The sequence below is a fragment of the Mesoplodon bidens genome (assembly GCF_964165515.1).
Source record: "Mesoplodon bidens genome assembly, chromosome: 15".
Classification (NCBI taxonomy): Eukaryota; Metazoa; Chordata; class Mammalia; order Artiodactyla; family Ziphiidae; genus Mesoplodon; species Mesoplodon bidens.
The window spans coordinates 23,811,715-23,831,952 of NC_138171.1; the positions used below are offsets into that span (position 1 = coordinate 23,811,715).

At 41.4% G+C, this 20,238-nt stretch overlaps 2 protein-coding genes across 7 annotated transcripts in view; both read left to right on the forward strand.

The window, feature by feature from the left end:
• The first annotated feature begins 1,888 nt into the window (after nucleotides 1-1,888).
• CPNE1 (copine 1) overlaps nucleotides 1,889-20,238 on the forward strand; it is a 37,441-nt gene continuing 19,091 nt past the window's right edge. The window contains exons 1-2 of one of the 6 annotated variants that reach the window (XM_081256272.1): nucleotides 1,938-1,954; nucleotides 7,620-7,672. The gene's annotated coding sequence lies outside the window, so the exon portion shown is untranslated. The other 5 variants (XM_081256270.1, XM_081256273.1, XM_081256271.1 and 2 more) reach the window with 5 other exon arrangements.
• On the forward strand, nucleotides 1,896-13,878 carry RBM12 (RNA binding motif protein 12). The gene is made up of 3 exons (XM_081256267.1): nucleotides 1,896-1,954; nucleotides 7,620-7,672; nucleotides 10,561-13,878. Exon 3 carries the CDS (start codon nucleotides 10,583-10,585, stop codon nucleotides 13,367-13,369), a length of 2,787 nt encoding a protein of 928 aa, XP_081112393.1. The 5' UTR covers nucleotides 1,896-1,954; nucleotides 7,620-7,672; nucleotides 10,561-10,582; the 3' UTR covers nucleotides 13,370-13,878.

Sequence of the window (20,238 nt, forward strand, 5' to 3'; positions counted from 1 at the left end):
CATCGAAAGAGCTAGGGATGAGTGAGGAATAAGAAGGAACAGCAAGAGCAAAGGGCCTGAGGCATAAAAAAACATGGTGTGTTTTGAGAAACTGAGAGAAGGCCAAAATAGCCAGAGTAGAGTTTTTCCATTTGTGGGTCTGAAACCACAGGTGGGATGTTACCAGCACTAAAAAGGGTGAGAGAAAACGTGGCCAATGGAGAAAAGGGCACTATTCAAGTTCACGTCCCCTTGCCTATGCCTGACTTGTCACAAATCAAAACTAAATTGGGATCTTTTGGTCGGGACCCCACCAATTTTATTCGGGAATTCAGAGGAACTCAGGGTGGCTTTCGATCTGACCTGACCGGACATCTATGTCGTCTTGATCACCTGTTGTACCCTAGAGGAAAAGTCCCATATTTGGTCCCTAGGGTGGGCTTGGGCAGATGAAGCACATGCCTGCACCCCTGACAATGCCCATCCACCTGGGGCTGTCCCTGACACAAAAGGCATCCCTAGAGGGAAACAGGCCTCTGCCCTGTCCGCGAGGGACCTGAGGTTGCGCTCTAGACTGGGGCATCCCCCGAATAGAGGACCTCTTGAGGCGCCCTCTGTCTGACAGAGGCCTCCTGAGGCCCGGCCCATCACCCCAAGACCAGGAAGGGAAGCGGGTCTCGGGCCAACCCAGAGGGGGAAACTCACTGGTTTTGTGGCGACTCGTTTGAAGTACCTGGAGATGTTGGTGGATCAGGATGGACGGTCGTCAAGGGAGGATGGAAAGGGAAAGGGGATCTCACAGCGTGCCTGGATTCGCCCCAACGAGCTGCTGCTGCCGACTGCACCAGCCGTTGGAAGTGAGGAGTCCCAAGGCTAGGGCCAAAGGACACTGCCACCCCATCGGGCAGGAATGGTCGCTCAGTATGGGACCGGGTTTTAGGTCTTCGGAAGAGTCGCCTCGGCCAGGACGCTTTAATCCCCAGTCTCCAGGGACCTCAGACCACAGGCAGTGTTGAAGAGGCGAAAAGACCGTTTCCAGAACGTACCCCTTAGGTCGACAGCGAGTCGGAGTCCCGTCCCGCAGGCCTTCACCTCCCGCCGAGGAGTAGCCCAGGCCGGGGAACTTCAATTGCCTGGAGTCAGTAGGCTGATCGCTACGTGGTGGAAGACGGATCGGAAAGGGCAGAGAGAGCACCCTACCCGCCACCAAAATGCCGAGGAGTGTGTGGCGATGAGGATGGCAACGCGGGTGGTAAAAGAATTTACTGAGCCAGGGACTTCCCTGGCAGTCCAGTGGTTAGGACTCCGCGCTTCCACTGCAGGGGGCAGGTGTTCGATCCCTGGTGGGGGAACTAAGACCCTGCATGGCGTGGTGCGGCATAAAAAAAAGAAAGAAAAAAAAGGAATTTACTGAGCCAGAAGTGAGGGTGCAAGTAGTTGTGGCACACAGGCTTAGCTGCTCCTCAGCATGTGGGATCTTCCCGGACCAGGGATCGAACCCGTGTCCCCTGCATTGGCGGGCGGATTCTTAACCAATGCCCCACCAGGGAAGTCCTGGATTGAAATTTTTAAATGGGAAAAAAAAGAATCAGATTTTGGTTCTTCTGCCAGGGCATCATCAGTAGAACTGGGCACCATTTTGTGGTCCATTTAATCCTCAATACAATTCTGCGAGGTAGGCAGTATTTCCCTCCTTTCGCAGAGGCTCGAAGAAGTGAAGCAATTGCACGAAGCGCAACGCCAGATACTGTTCGGATTCCAACAAGCAGCTTCACTCCCTTAAGGCGGAGCCACCAAGCAAAAGTCGCCGAGCTCCTCTACCACAAACACGGGCAACTTCCGGGAGCTACCCGAGAACCTCCGCGCGCTTGCGCCGCCCCACCCCGCCCCGTGACGTCAACCATTCCATCCCGCCCTTTCTGGAACGCGGAGCTGCTGAGCGGGCCGGCGGCCATCTTGTGAAGCGGCGATAGAGGTGGTGGCTGCTCTGGGCTCCGGGAAGCCGTTCGGGCTGGGGCTACCGACCGCGGGGCGGAGGCACTCGCGCGGGGGGTAACTCGGGTCTGGGTTCGGGTGCCGCGCAGCTCTCCCCGGTAAGACTCCTGCAGCCCCGGAACGGGCGGGGCTGTGCGGGGCTCGAGCCGCCCCTTGGTGGCCCGGGGCGGGGCCTTCGGAGGCCTCGGAGCCCGCCGCAGCGAGCGCCCTACGCTGAAGGGTCGGGGCATGGCTGCGGGGGGCCTGGGGCGCCGCTTGTGCCTCTCGGTCCTGAGAGGTTGCAAGTAGGACACAAGAGAGGAGGAGCCTGCCTACCGAAGAGGGGACGAGGCCGTAGCGAGGACGCCCCCATGGTCTGAGAGGGAGGAGGCCAGAACTGGGTGGCCCAGCGGCCTGAGAACGAACGGGAACTGCAGTGAAAATACACTACATCCCGAATGAGCAAGATTCTCTGTGCCCCCACGTGGGGCAGAGGTTGTAACTGTGTCCCGAAGTGAGGATGATAATCGTAGTGAGGACACTCCCTCCACCGGAAGTGGAAAGGAGGCCCCGGTGGCCTACCAGAAAAAGGGGACTACAGTCTGGACACACCTGAGGGGAGGGAGCTGTAGTCGGTGCTCTCCCGTGAGTGTAGGAAGGAAGTCGGAATTGGCCGCCTTCTTTGGCTGAAGGTGGAGGCGGTTGCAGTGAAACCCTTCCAAGGCCCAGCGTTGGGGCGGGGCTTACCCTCCGGGGTGTTGTTAATTTGAGAAGCCGGCCCCGGTAGCGTGGGGTGAGTCCGCCTCCCGGGCCTCTTGGTCCCCGAGTAGGGAGGGGGCTGCTAAGAGCATCACCTTTACGCGTCCCTTGGGCTGGGTGATTTTGATGGAGAGTGAACTGAATTTCTTTTGAAGGCTGGAGGTGGTAGTTTGCGGCCACGTGAAGTGGGTGCGAGGGGCTTTGAGAATCTGCAGGTTAATGACGGGGATGGTCACTAGTGCAGGAGGCTTAGCTGCTAGATTGTAAGTGCATGGACTGTATGTGTGCTTCCAATGTGTGATTTATAGTGAAAAATTTGAGCTCCGATGAGGGTTACTCTCGGTTATTCAGCCCTGAACCTGCCGAGAGTTGTATACTGAAAATAGCAGGCTCCGTAAGAGAGGTTTCTGGACCCTAAAACCCTCCTTGACTCCGGATTCCCAGAGATGACCTAATGTAAATTGGGATAGTTGGCAGGAACCATTTTATATTATTTAAGACTAGGGTGATACCAGTCAATATAAACTACTAACAAAAAAATGTGATTGCAGCTGAAGGTTTTGTTGAAGGAGAGACTTGTGACGAGTATTTCTTTTAGAGCTTCTTGCTTGATTGGTTGTAAATGGTATAATTTTTGTAAAATGCAGTACTAGCAACATGAATTGCCTTGGACTTTGTTGTCTAGTTTACATTGTTAATGCATTTCAGAGCCTTTGCAGTTGAAAAAAAAATCCTAGAAGTCTGGACGTATAGACCGTTCCTGTTGGATTTTGTTTTTTAATTATAGAAATATAATACAAGACTGGTTGTATTTGTTTTTGAAATTTGGTAGTTTTGATAGCGTGGAGGATTCTGGATTTAGTGGAAGGAAATTGTGCTCAGGGATTTTCCAAGAGTATTAAAACAATTGGAAAGAACTGTTACAGGTGGTTGAAAAAATTTATGGTAATTAATATTTGAAGAAAATGTTTGGCGTGTTTATATAAAAGTTAAGGATGTGCTTAGTATTATTACTGGAAAAAATGACTTAGGGAATGCATTTTTATCATTTATATGCTTGATTATATATTGATTATTTTGTTTATGGATTGTGATGCATAATTTCAATTTTTCTTATGTTCATATCTGTTAGGTGAAAAATGTGAAGCTTTAGAAACCATTGTGGTAGTTACTTGGAACATACTGTTATGTGCTAATACCAGAAAACTTTAGGCTTCTTTCACTTTCTTTGACATACCAAATGACTTGATTTTTGCATGAGTTTGGGGGTTGTTGGTACAATTTGTAGATGTGAAACTTGATTTTGTGGGCCGGTGTGTTCCAGGTGCTGAAATCCACTGACAACGTTCATGCTGTTTTTATTCCATTTTGTAGATAGTCACTCCATCATTTCAGTTGAATATTTTCTTCTGTAGATGAGGTAGGAAGAACTTCTGTCAGTAACCGTTGCACAAAAGATGTTTTTAGATATCTCTCCCTAAAATGCAGGGACTGTCATCCATTTCTATAATCTTCTGCCTGGCCCATAAGTGCTTGATGAATATTTGTGAATAAGTGAATATTGTTAAGTGTTTTAGGTCAACTAAGAAAAATCACTCAATCTTTAGTTTTATCAGATTTTACTACCACCACACATATACATTTTGGTTTGCATAGAGTTTAGTTCATTAAGTTTAAAGCCTTAAAACCAGTAGTGAGGGTGAATGTGGTTGGCTAGGTTAGAAAAAATATTGTTTCTTTGAAGTTTAAAGCAAGTAAGATAACGAACATTTCTGTTGGCATTTGGGGGGATTGAAAAATAACTTAATATTGTAGTGTTTTTGGCAAGAAAATAAATATCTTATTTAGAAATGTCTTTTGATTTGCTGCCTTTGAGTACTGACTGGATGTTAATGGGAAAGTTGAGTAACATGCTATCAAAGGTTTATATCTCCCTCAGTGTCAGAAGAATTGTTTTATTAAGAATGGTCCCAGAACCTGAAATGTGTTCCATTTGGGGATGGGGACAAAAGTTGATGAAGCTGTGTTTTTTTCCATAATGCATACCATAATGTGATTATGCTGCTTGTAGCATTGTGCCCGTTATGATTGGTTCTCTGTTGCTCATCTCTGTGGTGAACATTTGAAGGGTGATTTTTGTTTCTTTTGAATCTGAAGAACTTAGGTCTGCTGTACCCTGGTTCTTGTTGATCAAAGACTTACTATTGAACAAAGTTAAAATTCACTTTTGGATGTTTATTACCAAATGAAGAGTGGAAATGGTCAAGTTCTGATTTTCGCCTTGGCTTCCTGGTAAAGAGGATTGTTGTCAGACATTTTATCCTGCAATTCCAAGTTTTTGGAATGGCTAGTATTTAAGAAAATCTGTCTTGTCATAATAATATGCTAAACTTTTGTAGTAGCTATTTGTAATTTTGCATATATCTAGAATTTGTAAGAAAGCCACTATGTGGCTTAATTCTCAAGATAAAGTGCAAAATATACTAAAGCTTCTTGTCTTAGATCTTCTGAAATACATCAATGGATTTAATGGCAAATCAAGCCCATTTTCTCTTTCCGTTATGCTCTCTGAATAGGTAAAACATGTATTTTCGGTGTTTTGTTGCTTAGAATTATTTCAGTCTTATCTTTCTAAAACTCACCAAAGTTTAAAGGTGACTGGAGTGAATTTTTCAAGGTCACTGGAGTGACTGGTATCCTATGTTCAGTTGCTAGCTGACATTTAGAACGCAGGAATAAGTAGGTTCCTGGAAAATAGTGATATTTCTGTTAAATTATTGTGCCCCTTTCAAAGTGAGGTGTTGAAAACAAGTATTTGAGTTCTCAATTTCTATTTGAAGGAAGAGCCATAACACCAAGAGTTGTGAAGTTCTGGCTGCTAGCCTGAGCTTTCTGTGTACTTTCCTTTGGCATGGGGTGAGATGTAGCTTCCCTTGTGCTGAAATAGAAAAGATTAACAAATTTATGACTAGATTGATTTTGTACTTTATTATTTTTTTTGCGGTACGCGGGCCTCTCACTGCTGTGGCCGCTCCCGCCGCGGAGCGCAGGCTCCGGACGCGCAGGCCCAGCGGGCCCAGCGGGCATGGCCCATGGGCCCAGCCGCTCCGCGGCCTGCGGGATCCTCCTGGACCGGGGCACGAACCCGTGTCCCCCTCATCGGCAGGCAGACCCTCAACCTCTGCGCCACCAGGGAAGCCCTGATTTTGTACTTTAAATTGAATGAGTTGAACTAGGGATTTGCTGAATTCAGCTGGGCCTTTCAGCTTTTCTCCTTGTTTAGTAATTTCTGGCAACCCTGTAAACATTTTAGGGAGTAGACCTAGAATGTTCTCTTTGGGCTTAACTGGCTGACCCCGAACTTGTTCCTCTCCAGTGGACATATGGTACCTTCTTGGATCTGGAAGGAAAGGGGCTGAGGAACCTGTTTCCCTTACCTTCAGGCCATGCGTCCTGGCCCCACACCAGACCTTTTGAATTGGAATCTTCAGTAGGAGTCATCACAAGTGTTTAACTAAAAAATTACCCTGATTCTGAGGCTCATAGAGCTAAACTTGTACATTTAGAAAAAAATATTGCAATAATTCATGCTCTTCCTTGTTGAGTGTAAACTTTATGTAAAATAAGCTTTTTTCTGTTTTACATTTCCCTTTGTGACCCGTTAGATAAACTACTAGATGTGGCTTGTTTTTAAATGAAGACTTAAAATTCTAGATTTAATTAGGATTGATCGTACAACATTTAAAAGATTAACACAATGCTCTGGGCTTCTGAAGGTGTTGTTTATGACACACAGCATAGCTTTTTGTGGCAAAACAATCTCACTGTTCTTTAGTAATTTGAGTGGTTGTCTAGGTGATGTTTAGCTTGTTCTTTAGAAGAAGTTTGGAGTAACGCTAAAACGTTTGAATATGTGTTTCTGGTGATGAATATTAAGCTCAATGGTGGTATCTTGATCTTGAAAGATAGTTAAAAATAAGCATCATCATTCTAAGTAGGTGTCTATGAGTAATCTTATACCTAACAGTGACAATTTTCTTTTTCTCTTTTGAATATAGTTGTCTAATCATTTGGTCATATAAATTGCTTGTGAGTTGTTCATAACTTCACTAGTTTGGGAGAAATTCCAGTGAAAGACGAGTGACCTGTTTTTACTTTGGAAGGACTCTTAATATGCCGGACTTTTTTTTTTTTTTTTTTTTTTTTTTTTATACAAGTTTCTTGGAACCATTTTGGTGTTAGAAGAAGAAAAAGCACTCTTCCTTAATATATTGAACTCTAGTGGTTTTAACCAGGAGTTAGTCCTTATAGGCCAGACCTTTCACTTCACTTATGTTTTTTTTGTTGTTCGACTGCTATTTTGGTGCAAAGGAAAATATGTTGAAAGAGTAATTGCAGTAATTTCCATGAATATCCTTGAATTGATGACTTAATTTGTCCAGGAACTGTTACTATGTGAACTTATGCTTTTTCATCAAAAATTTGGTGGGAACCTGAGGAAATAGGTCGCCGTTGGACTTGTGTTATGGAATTTTCTGGACTGGTTTAATCATCAAGTGATTAAAGCAGTTACCAGCTGTGAAGCTGATCTTTATGACTGTTTTAGTTTTCGATTGATTCTTTCTTGGGCTAATTTATGACACATTCTTGATGTATGTAAATATATAATGCTTTGAGAGAAAGCAATTTGAAAGCAATACCAAATAATAAACGTGTGGGATTTTGGTACATGTCTTTTTTTTTTTTTTTCCTAATACATTGTAATGATGTACTCCGGTGGTTTCAGACTCACCCTTTAATATACAGTTCAGTGTGGCCTGTGCGTGTTTTGTGTTTCCTGCATTGATTTTTGCCTCCATTTATTCTCTATTGCAGTCTAAAAGTTGGTTTTAATTGGTTGCCCACAGGATTGACTTGGCCTCTACTTCTTGTTAAGAAAATACATCTCTTGTTTTATCAGGTAAGAGATTTTGAATAGAGGGTTTATTTTTATACAAAATAAATCGAAATAGCTTATTAAATAACATGAAAATATGTGTAATAACTAAATTGTGGTTTTTTTGTTTGTAATAAGCTTATTTGAGGGATGGGAGAGGGGTGGACTGGGTGTCTTGAACAGTTGTTGCTTCCTTTGGGAGTCAGTTTTCTATGGATGCATTTCTCCTGCTGAATTCCTGATTATTAGGCAGTAAGTAGCTGTCTTTTTCCCTCAGTAGCATTCTAGACTACAAATATGGGTGCTTGTTATTGGTACGGTTTTTTAATATTCCTTTGCGGAATAGGTATAGAAAATGGGTCATGTTTTAGAGTACAAATTGACTTTAGGTGGAACCTTAGTGATTGGAATCTAACTTCTTGTTAAATAACTAAGGTAGGCTCAAGCAAGATAGGTTGAAATGACTCATCTGTCAAACAGGTACTTTGTAGCAGAATAGCATATCTTACTTCACGTTTTTCAGAACCTAAAAACTTTTCCTGTTTAGATGACTTTATGAATAAATCTTGTGCACTGCTTTGGTTTACTCGGCCCTTTTCTAGATGGTAATCTGGGCAGACTTTCAATATCATGTTTTCACATGTACCTTGTACAGACTTTCACTAAATCTCTTACCTCAGCTGCAGATGGTTTGAAGACTTAATTGTGTATGTCACTTTAGCCCTGTGCTTAATTTTGGGGACCATATCAAATTTCCATTTTATTGTCCTAATGCAAACTAACATCTCTCTCTCTCTTTCTCAAGTTTTGGGGATCTAGATTACCCATGATGTTTCCCCCAGTTAGTGATTAAGTGATTTTTGAAGTTGAACGGAATGCTATCTCGTCTTTGCGTACAGCCAATATTCTAGAGTTAGTAAGGAGTGAGATTTTGATTTAATGAATTGGAACCTTCTTGATGAACTTCTTAAAGACTGCTAAATAGTAAATAAGGGCAAAAGAATCTGTTGGTGTGACGTTTTTAGTATTAATTTTTCTTGTTGATGCTTGCAGACCAAAAATGGAAAGCTTCCCCCTGCCCCTTCCCAAATTTCTAATGTTTTATATGGTCTTATTTTCTGTTTGCCAGTCCATCTTTCTGGATTAAGTTTGAAGGTGGCTTTTATTTTTGTGTATGTGTGTGTGAGAAAAGTATAAAAGCCAAACAATATATTTCTCTTTTGTGTGCAGCAATTGTAATATTGAGATACAGTTGCAGATGTTGTTGCCTTAAATTAGTATTCATGTAATATTTGACATTGAAAAACTGCTTTCATGGAGTTACAGAATTCTTAGTGCTTGGAGCAGGAATCTTTGCTCTTCTAATGTTCTCATTTGAGAAGTGATGAAACCAAAGCTCAAATAATTTATAATTTTCCTAAGATCACAGAGCCAGTTTAATATAGGTTTATATTTAAAAGTTGATTTTAAAAATGGCTTGGACAACACACTTTGTTGTTGACCATATAAATTTCAAATTAATATTTTTTTCAGTCGCAAGAGTTTGTTTTGGATTACTTTATACATGGCTGCCCTTCCATTTACTCTTAGAAACCATATGAATTGAAATACTGAAATTTTATTTAAGTCTGGGAGAAACTTTTCTTTTTTGATTATATCAAAATGGACATTATCTACAGAGATTAATGAGTACCCAGAAATTCCACAGGAGTTATGTTGGGTCACAACCACTGAATAAAGTGCGTACACTAGTTCAAAAATAAAAAATCCCGGGGCTTCCCTGGTGGCGCAGTGGTTGAGAGTCCGCCTGCCGATGCAGGGGACACGGGTTCGTGCCCCGGTCTGGGAAGATCCCACATGCCGCGGAGCGGTTGGGCCCGTGAGCCATGGCCGTTGGGCCTGCGCGTCCGGGGCCTGTGCTCCGCAGCGGGAGGGGCCACAACAGTGAGGGGCCCGCATACAGCAGAAAAAAAGGAAAAAATAAAAAAATAAAATAAAAAATAAAAAATAAAAAATCCCTCTTTTTCATTATCAGCCCTCCCCTGTGGGATAAACAAGACTTTTTATTAAATGGAGGGCTTGAGAATGAATCTTTGGACCTGGGTTTTAATTAAAATAGCCATGGTGAATGGCACTGTAACCAGGTTCTACTTTTTCGATTGATGACTACAGGTAACTAATATTTTGGCTGTTTTACTCAGCATTTCTTCTGGATACTTAGTATGTATTAACCTTATATGTGATACGTAATTCCATATGTCATTTTCTTTAATAAATAAAGCTCTTCCTTTAATAAATAAAGTGGTTTCATCCTAGGATGAAATATGAAATCAGTTCTCATTTGAGACTTGAATCTGCTTTAGTGTTAAGTATTATTTGAAATTCATTATTATTCCCGCTTTGTTTCTGTTGTTTTGAGATTAAGCCATATAAAATGATACCAGTAATTCTACAAAGTTGTCAAAAGTTTATAAGGAAGATGCTGAGCCAGTTTTAAATATTAACTTTGATACGTCCTTTGTATCTTTTCCCCTGTAGATTGTTAAACTTTGTTTCCTGATTTGACTTACACATTTCTTTTAAATCTTATTGAATAATTAGTGGTCTGAATGATGATATAATGGTGATTTTCTTGTCCTGTGGTTGTTTTTTTCCTGAAATTTTTGAGTCTTGGGGCTGAACTTCTAAGTGTTTTCAGAATTAATGCCTTTTGGATGTTGAAATTGGGTTTTACATTGTAAATGGCATATAATATTCAGTTTTTAGAATATCCAAATTTAAAAAACGACATTGCTTGTGATAGTTTGAGGGAATACTTGAGGGCCTAATACGGTAGATGGTCATTCTTGTAGCTGAAAACTTGGTGTGATAAACAGGAGTCTGACCTGGCCGTTGCCTTTTCTCATCTGCAGGTGTGTGTGGTTTCAGCGCAGCATGGCTGTGGTCATCCGTTTGCAAGGTCTCCCAATTGTGGCGGGGACCATGGACATTCGCCACTTCTTCTCTGGATTGACCATCCCTGATGGGGGCGTGCATATTGTAGGGGGTGAACTGGGTGAGGCTTTCATCGTTTTTGCCACTGATGAAGATGCAAGGCTTGGTATGATGCGCACAGGTGGTACAATTAAAGGGTCAAAAGTAACACTATTGTTGAGTAGTAAAACGGAAATGCAGAATATGATTGAACTGAGTCGTAGGCGTTTTGAAACTGCCAACTTAGATCTACCACCAGCAAATGCTAGTAGATCAGGACCTCCACCTAGTTCAGGAATGAGTGGCAGGGTAAACTTGCCTACAACAGTACCCAACTTTAATAATCCCTCACCCAGTGTAGTTACTGCCGCCACTTCTGTTCATGAAAGCAACAAAAACGTACAGACATTTTCCACAGCCAGCATAGGAACGGCTCCTCCAAATATGGGGGCCTCCTTTGGAAGCCCAACGTTTAGCTCAACCATTCCGAGCACAGCCTCTCCAATGAACACAGTCCCACCTCCACCAATTCCTCCAATCCCAGCGATGCCATCTTTGCCGCCAATGCCGTCCATTCCTCCAATACCAGTTCCTCCCCCGGTACCTACATTGCCTCCTGTGCCTCCTGTGCCCCCAATACCCCCAGTCCCTTCTGTGCCACCCATGACCCCACTGCCACCCATGTCAGGCATGCCACCCTTGAATCCGCCACCTGTGGCACCTCTACCTGCTGGAATGAATGGCTCTGGAGCACCTATGAATCTGAACAATAACCTGAACCCTGTGTTTCTGGGTCCATTGAATCCTGTTAACCCTATCCAGATGAACTCTCAAAGCAGTGTGAAACCACTTCCCATCAACCCTGATGATCTGTATGTCAGTGTGCATGGAATGCCCTTTTCTGCAATGGAAAATGATGTCAGAGATTTTTTCCGTGGGCTCCGTGTTGATGCCGTGCATTTGTTGAAAGATCATGTAGGTCGAAATAATGGGAATGGATTGGTTAAGTTTCTCTCCCCTCAAGATACATTTGAAGCTTTGAAGCGAAACAGAATGCTGATGATTCAACGCTATGTGGAAGTTAGTCCTGCCACAGAGAGACAGTGGGTAGCTGCTGGAGGCCATATCACTTTTAAGCAAAGTATAGGACCTTCTGGACAAGCCCATCCCCCTCCTCAGGCACTTCCCAGGTCAAAATCGCCCAGTGGGCAGAAAAGGTCAAGGTCAAGATCACCACACGAGGCTGGTTTTTGTGTTTACTTGAAAGGGCTACCCTTTGAAGCAGAAAACAAACATGTCATTGATTTTTTTAAAAAGTTGGATATTGTGGAAGATAGTATTTATATTGCTTATGGACCCAATGGGAAAGCAACGGGTGAAGGCTTCGTAGAGTTCAGGAATGAGGCTGACTATAAGGCTGCTCTGTGTCGTCATAAACAATACATGGGCAATCGCTTTATTCAAGTTCATCCAATTACCAAGAAAGGTATGCTAGAAAAGATAGATATGATTCGAAAAAGATTGCAGAACTTCAGCTATGACCAGAGGGAAATGATGTTAAATCCGGAGGGGGATGTCACCTCTGCCAAAGTCTGTGCGCATATAACAAATATTCCCTTCAGCATTACCAAGATGGATGTTCTCCAATTCCTAGAAGGAATCCCAGTGGATGAAAATGCTGTACATGTTCTTGTTGATAACAATGGGCAAGGTCTAGGACAGGCATTGGTTCAGTTTAAAAATGAAGATGATGCACGTAAGTCTGAACGCTTACACCGTAAAAAACTTAATGGGAGAGAAGCTTTTGTTCATGTAGTTACTCTAGAAGATATGAGAGAGATTGAGAAAAATCCTCCTGCCCAAGGAAAAAAGGGGTTAAAGATGCCTGTGCCAGGTAATCCCGCAGTTCCAGGAATTCCCAGTGTGGGAATGCCCAGTGCGGGAATGCCCAATGCGGGAATGCCCAGTGCGGGAATGCCCAATGCGGGAATGCCCAATGCAGGAATGCCCGGTGCCGGAATGCCCGGTGTGGGAATGCCCGGTGCGGGAATGCCTAGTGCAGGAGGTGAAGAGCATGGCTTTTTGACTGTAGGATCTAAGGAGGCCAACAATGGGCCTCCATTTAACTTTCCTGGTAATTTTGGTGGGTCAAATGCCTTTGGACCACCACTCCCTCCTCCAGGATTAGGAGGGGCCTTTGGTGATGCTAGGCCTGGAATGCCTTCAGTTGGAAATAGTGGTTTGCCTGGTCTAGGACTGGATGTTCCAGGTTTTGGAGGTGGACCAAATAATTTAAGTGGACCAGGATTTGGAGGGGGCCCTCAGAATTTTGGAAATGGCCCTGGTAGCTTAGGTGGCCCCCCTGGCTTTGGAAGCGGCCCTCCTGGCCTTGGAAGTGCCCCTGGGCATTTGAGTGGGCCTCCAGCCTTTGGCCCTGGCCCTGGCCCAGGCCCAGGCCCAGTCCATGTTGGTGGTCCTCCTGGCTTTGGATCTAGTTCTGGAAAACCAGGACCAACAGTAATCAAAGTACAGAACATGCCCTTCACTGTGTCTATTGATGAGATTTTAGATTTCTTTTATGGCTATCAAGTGATCCCAGGCTCAGTGTGTTTAAAATACAATGAAAAAGGTATGCCCACAGGTGAAGCTATGGTGGCTTTCGAATCTCGGGATGAAGCCACAGCTGCTGTCATTGACTTAAATGACAGGCCTATTGGCTCTAGGAAAGTAAAACTCGTATTAGGGTAGCTGTTCACATCAGTTCTTCATAGGGTAGATATAGTCTTCATAGTGCTGTGATTAATGCATTCAGATTGTTTTTCTAGTGTTTCCAGGTTAGAGCCTGTGGATTGTTTCAATTGCATATAGATTGGTTTCCATAACATAGAGCATTGGTTGACTGTTTACAGAAGACTCACTACCAGGATAAACATTGCTGTATGTTACAGTAAAGCTGTCCGGAGAGAACACAAAAATGATTTTGGCATACTATTAGAGAAACCATTTGTAAAACTCAAATGACCACATAAAGCTTATCCAGGAGTCTAGATTGGTTTTGTTTTATACCATATGGGATGAAGAAAATAGAAATGTCAATAGAGCTCATTGAGGGTGCTCTTGCCAGCTGCTGAAAAATAGAAGCTGACTACTCTTGGAATTTGGTTTAAAGCTGGACAGATTTGCTTTGTTATAGGGTCAAAGCTTTGTCTAAAGTCCTCATTTTCTTTTAAAATTGAATAAAATCTCTGTATACAGATTCACTGTATGTACCTTTATTGCTTCTTGAGGGTTCTTGCTGTATAGACAGTCCTTCTGAAGTTGCTGCTTTATTTGCCTGATTGACTCATTTGTAAATGAGCAGAATTGTTTTGTTGATGTTCTTCTAATATAAAACTCCACACTTGGTTTGTGCTATAACCTTGAACTTTGATTTCTAATGTCAGTCACTCTTAAAACTGTGTGGAATAAGACGTTTGCCACAAAAATAAAATATGGAGTCCTCTACCTACCAGAGCCTTTTTGGTTTGACCGCCAAGTTTTAGTTTAGTCAGTTTAAAAATTGTTCATGTTGTTTGGATGGCATCGAAAACCAGAAATCACTTTTAATGGTCATTGTTTAAGATGCCTCATTTGAAGTCTTGCCCAAGATGGACTAATGTTCTGGCAATTTCCTTCTGTCCCAAATTTATGTGAAATTTTGGCCTGTAACTAAACCAAAAGGGTCCATTCATAAGAAAGCATTATTATATATAGGTCTTTAAAATTGTAGTTGAAATTGTTAGCTTTGTTAGCAGTAGTGTTAACAGAATAAAAGATCCATAAGCTGGTCCATAGATCAATATATATTTAATCCTGTTAATTGGAGGCTTTTTGGTCTAGTTGTTTGATCAGGAGCCTGGTTACAAAAATTCCTTATACAGAGTACAAGTGCAGCTGCCAGAGGGGAGAGAATTGAGGCTCCTTGCCCTTTCATACTCTGGCATTCAGGACTAAGGCAGGAGGACCACGTGGGTTCTGGTTGGTGAGTGTCCTTGTCACGAAAACATTTGCCTTACAACGTCCTGCTCACTGCCACAAAAGGCTCTACTTATGGTTACTTTTCTTCTTAGTTAAAATGCTCTAAAGACGTGTCACATTATATTATAAACATGGAATGGGAGATTGGTGAGATATCATGAAAAACAAATTTTGTCTTTTACATGGGCCTCTGTCTTGGTTTGAAACATCCCCAACATTTCCTACAAATCAATTTACTTACAAAGGGGTCAGCCTTTTAAAAGAAATATTTTCTATTTAAGAAAAATAGTGCCTTTTGGGTGTTGCAATTCAGTGGAACACTGAAATACAGCGTCGTGTAATTTAGAGTTAAGAGTGGCAACAGTTTCATTTGTGTGCTAAGATTTGGAAAGCTTTTTCATCACTACAATCTTAGAGGATTGACAGTACAGGATATTTTGTTTAGGGAAAGGATTATTTAGACTTTCAAAGAAGAAATGGCTGTGTTGTGGGTCTTTTGCTAATTCACGAATACAAATTTGCTTTGACAGATAACTAGATATTGCCTCCTCAACTAAAAAAGCAATATGATGTTTGTATATGCTGTTCAATTTAAGTTTTCTGTTAAGTAATCATTTCTCATTCCAAAGACAGAGTGCAAAAAACTTCAGCGCTGCTTGGGAGTCTTATTTCAACTGCAGATTATTTTCCCCATTGGAAAGCTGACTATTTTCATTTTAGAAAAATGGGTTGTTTGAAGATGAAAGTCTTTTTATCTTTTTTCACAGTTTATTTTGGTTATGTGTTCGTACGTTCTTATTAAATATTTCATATACTTTATTGCAACTCCTTTGTTATTTCTACGTTTTAGATTAATGCTGAAAAGGAAAACTTGATTTCATTGTTCATCAAATTAAATAAATTAAGAAAATAGTGATTTGTGTAGAAACTGGAGAGAATTGTGTTTCATATTTGGTTGAATCACAACAGTGCTTCTCTTGTTGTGAAATGTAATTAAATGCTTTGCCCTCTGGTACTTGATTTTTGTGTATCTGAGACTTATTAACATAGTGCTAACTGCTAAGCATACTGTTCATCTTGTTCTGGGCATTGGAGTTTGACTTTTTAAAAAATTCTTGAAAATATGTTCTGTGCAACTATTCATACCTCTCTTACCTGCACATTTTCTCGTAAGAACTAGGTTTGGGGTGAAAATTTACATTATTTTCTCATTTGCTTTGTATGGTATGAAGGATTTGTAAAGCTTCGCTCAAAGTGGTGTGTATTTGTAAACACTATCATGATATTTTCAATCTTATGTGTAAATTTTATTGCCTGTTTTTGGTGACTCTGACATTAATAGAAGAGAAACTTTTCCATTAGGTTTAAACCTTCCCCCCCCACCCCCATTTTTTTGTTTGCTTTTTTTTTTTTTTAGCTTAAAGGGTTAGAGAAATCTACAAAATGTATTTTATAAATAAGCAAACTTGTAAACTTTTCCTGAACTTTAGTGAAACAGTTGGTAAGCAAAATTTGGAGGTGTGTTCTGTGTTTCCACTGTAGTTTGGATGTATAATTATTAGTGGCTTTTTTTTTTTTAATGCAACACTGTTAAGTGAAATGTAGTTTCTAGCTTTGTGCTCCAAGTTGTCAAAGCATTGTTAGTGGAAATTCCATTAGGAAACTTAATTCAGAATTTCAGAGAGGTAACAGTGTAATTAGGTCAGTCTTAACCCACTGGATGAAAATCTAGGGCTGTGTATGGAAGTAAGCAAACATACATTTTGGGTGGAAATACCTTAGATAAAAATAAGGATGCACGAAAGCCTTAATCAAACTCAAAGTCCCTTTTATTGGATTCCGTCACTGTGTACAGGTGTGGGTCAAGGTTTAAAAATAAATCCACTCAGTTGAAGAACACTTTAAAAATTGTAAAGAAAATGTAAAATTGCTGCTAGTCAAGTCTTCTGGAAAGAATTTCTGGCAGTGATCACTTTTAAAAATTATTTCCCACTCTTGCAAACATTTAAATTGTTTTACTGGCAGTTCTGTAGTAGTCCAAACTTTAGAAACCAAACACAATAAAATAACGCATTGCCAATATGGCCACAACAGTGCCAGCAAATACTGCCTTGGCTTCATTCAGCAGAGATTTTTGTTTATATAGATGAAGTCTTGAATACTGTTCAATAAACTTGTCACGAAATAAAACAGGCTGATGCTTTTAATGCTTTAACTGTACACGAGTACTCTACTGAGCTATACCATCAGGTATTTGGTTTTTTTTAAAAAAACTCCTGAAAATCTTTTGTGCTTTTGGAAAGGTGGCTTTGGTGATCTTGGAGGTAACAATTGTTGCTTATCCTTGTCTGCTAATGCTGAAGTGTGGAAAGAAGAGGATACCTGGAACTGCAGGGAGGAATCTTGACTCTAGGTTAAATCTGTGGTATCCACCTTTTCAGACTTACATGAGTTTTGCTAGCAAATGTGGACTCAGAACTGAAAACCAGATGCTCCTTTTCACAAAAGGAGTTTTAAAGGGGGCTGTGAATTGTTTTTTAAGAACTGATTAGGAAATGGGAAGACAAATTTTCAGAATACACTGTCAGTTGCACATACCTCTAAAGCTTTGTTTTTCTTTTTTGTTTACTTGTTTTTGCATTAGTATGTGAGGTATTTGAGGTGGGGAAGAGGGGAGAGGAATCAAAAATATTGCTGCTGTCTGACATTGATGCTCTGGTTTTGTCCTTTCCACATTGGTTCAACTTCTACTGAAAAAATTAGCAAATAAAAAGTTTCCGTAAACTCCGCAGTCTCTTTAAAAAAAAAAAAATCTGGATTGGACTTGCAGAGAAATTAGTGGGCTGTTCCTTTTAACCAAAACTCTTGAAAAATGTTTGTAACTTTTATCTTTATCATGAAAGTTTTAGCCTGTATTTGAGTTTGAATACCCAACTTGTTTTAGAGAGGTTTAGACTAGACATAATTAATTCCAGGTAGTTGCTGATCTGTTTTTAAAATTACGACAGTTTGTCTAAGCATTTGAAAAATCACAGAGTGAAATCGGCTGCCTAAGGATATCCAGAATGGCGTTTCCCATCTTAAAGGGGTGGACTATGTGCTAATATGTCTCCGTTTCTCGCTCAGGAGCGATCACTCAACTTCTGTAATTCATTGTTGTCTGCTTTCCATTGTTCTACAGCAAGTAATAGTCTATCAGTTTTGTGCATCGCCACCGTTCTCCTTACCCCCCAAAAGTAGAGCTTTTACGGGATATGGTAGAATCCAAACTTACGGCTATCCTTTTTAATTAAAAAAATTGCTTGGTATCAGTTTTGTCTTTTTAGCATAAAATCTTTAGATCACACTGACTTACTGTAAAATGTTCTGGAAAGAGTACTCTTGTGGTGGCACAGTTCTCTGATGCTGTAGTGACTTCTTTGGGAAAACTGTTCAACAAATAAGCAAGCTCATCTCTTATTGGTGCCTGCTCATGTAAATCTTAATTCTTTACTGTGCTATTCCTTGGTGCCTTGAGCTATTTTGTGCCAGAGGATCTCACAATCATCCTAGAATATGGGTCCTTTTCTGGATCAACATAACTAGCAACAAGCAACTAAGGTGGCAACTGCTTTTCTACATATTACTCTACTACTGAAGGGGCAAAAAGCCACCTGATGCAAACATTCCAGCCCCAGGGACAGAGGGCAGCACTCTGAAACTCTGAGGACAGGGAAGTAGTGTAGTGCTCATTAACCATATTCCTTGAATTCTGTCAAGAGTCCCAGGAACCTCTCCCCAGCAAAAATGTTGACCATTAGGTCATAGAGACTAAGCAAACACCAGCTGTAGAGAAGTGGTTAAATAGCACAACAGGGCATTGGAGTTGGCACCCTAGCTGTTCCAGACATCTGGACTCTGATTTCAGTGACTTAATAGTTTCATGTCATTTTTCCTAGTCAGCTGATGGCCTGCCATTTCATGTTGAGAGGAGGAGGAGGTGACTATTTGGGGTAAATAGGGCTATGACTGGCAAGAGAACATAATTAAATATGGACAGAGTTAAAGATGTCGAATAAGCATAACACATCCCAGTATTACAGTATAGCAAGCTATGCTATGTTCAAACAGACTGCCCCTTGGTGTTTGATTCCCTCTCTTTTGATGCTCTCAGTTTTCCCCTTTTACCTGCTTGTATAGTAAGCCTGCTGGTAACCAGCACTATGAGTTTTACTTAGACTGAAGCCCCCTCACTGGTGTCTCTGTAGCCCTAACCTCCTAATTGGGGTGGGGTGTGGGTGTGAGTTCACTCACAGCTCTTGATTAGTGAAATAAGATTTGTCACTTATGCATTTGTGCTACACATCAAATGTAACAACCACATTGTACTGCAAATCACTTGTTAGTCCTCGAAGAGTGGGAAAGTCTTAAGAAGGGTAAAGAAGTTCAGCTACTTAAGGGGTCTTAAATCGTACTAACAGGTGCTGTTGCTAATTTCCTTATTTTTCTTTTGTTCCACACTTCCCCACATGTTGGGTTGCAGTACAGAAAGCGTCATGTCCTTTATATATAACTCCTTTCTGTAGTGTGGGCCCAGTAGGATCCCTTGGCTATAAATCTGGCTTAAGTGGTAGAAAGACAAATGCACCTCTTACTGAAGTAGATAATGCTAATTACCTTTGCATCTGTGACCACTGAATTGACAGGCTGGAATTGGAAACATCTGTTACCTCCAAACTTTTAAGACAATTTCACATGGATATACAGCTTAGCCATAGCTGTAACCCATGCTACTTAAATGTTTTGAGTGGTTTTGTGCACCTAGCACTTAACACATTGTGTTGGAAAAGGAAGTAAAAAAAAAAGCCTGTTTTTCAAGACTTTAAAGTCCTAAATGATACAAGTAAGTGCTCAGTTGTACTTATACATGTTCAGGGTATACTCATGACCCACAGGAGCTAGATAAAGGGTTTCCTGGCCAGCTGCTGAATGGTCAGACAGAAATAAGTGTAATGGAATCCTTAGGTGTAAGCTGAGGGAAGGTGCGATCTCTAACCTGGGTTCTTGGGGATACAATACTGTTAGTTTAGTAAAGTGAAATGATGGTGTGAGGGAGCACAGTAGCAGTATCAAAAATTGTGCCTGTCCTGAAAGCCCTTATGCTGTCCCATAACAGCATAGCTTGAGGTTCTGGCAGCCTAACTGATATGACTGAGCTGAATGGTCTACAGAGCAGGTAGGCAGGCAAGGCAAAGGTTGGTTCTAGGGATGTCCTGGCCTAGGAGAGGGGTAGAACCTTTTATCTTTTTAATAATCTTTTGACTAGCTGCCAGATAACAAATGCTCTAATACGTTCATAAACAACTCAGAATTAAGTGAATTTCCCCCATCAATTTAACCATATGCATAGTTGTCTACCTGAAATTCATTCCTTTGTGGTTTTAGATCAATTTGATACAGAGTTTTAGCTTTTCTGTATGAAATGTCCACCTTTTGGTTCTTGTTCTTCTAGGCCAACACTGTCCAATAGAATTTTCTCCAGTGGAGATGTTCTCATGTGCACTAATATGGTAATTAAATTTGAATAGCTATTGTGGCTAGTGGCTACTGTATTGAACAGC

Coding starts and splice junctions, on each gene's coding strand:
- RBM12 (XM_081256267.1), top strand. CDS start 10,583: ATGGCTGTGGTCATCCGTTTGCAAGGTCTCCCAATTGTGGCGGGGACC.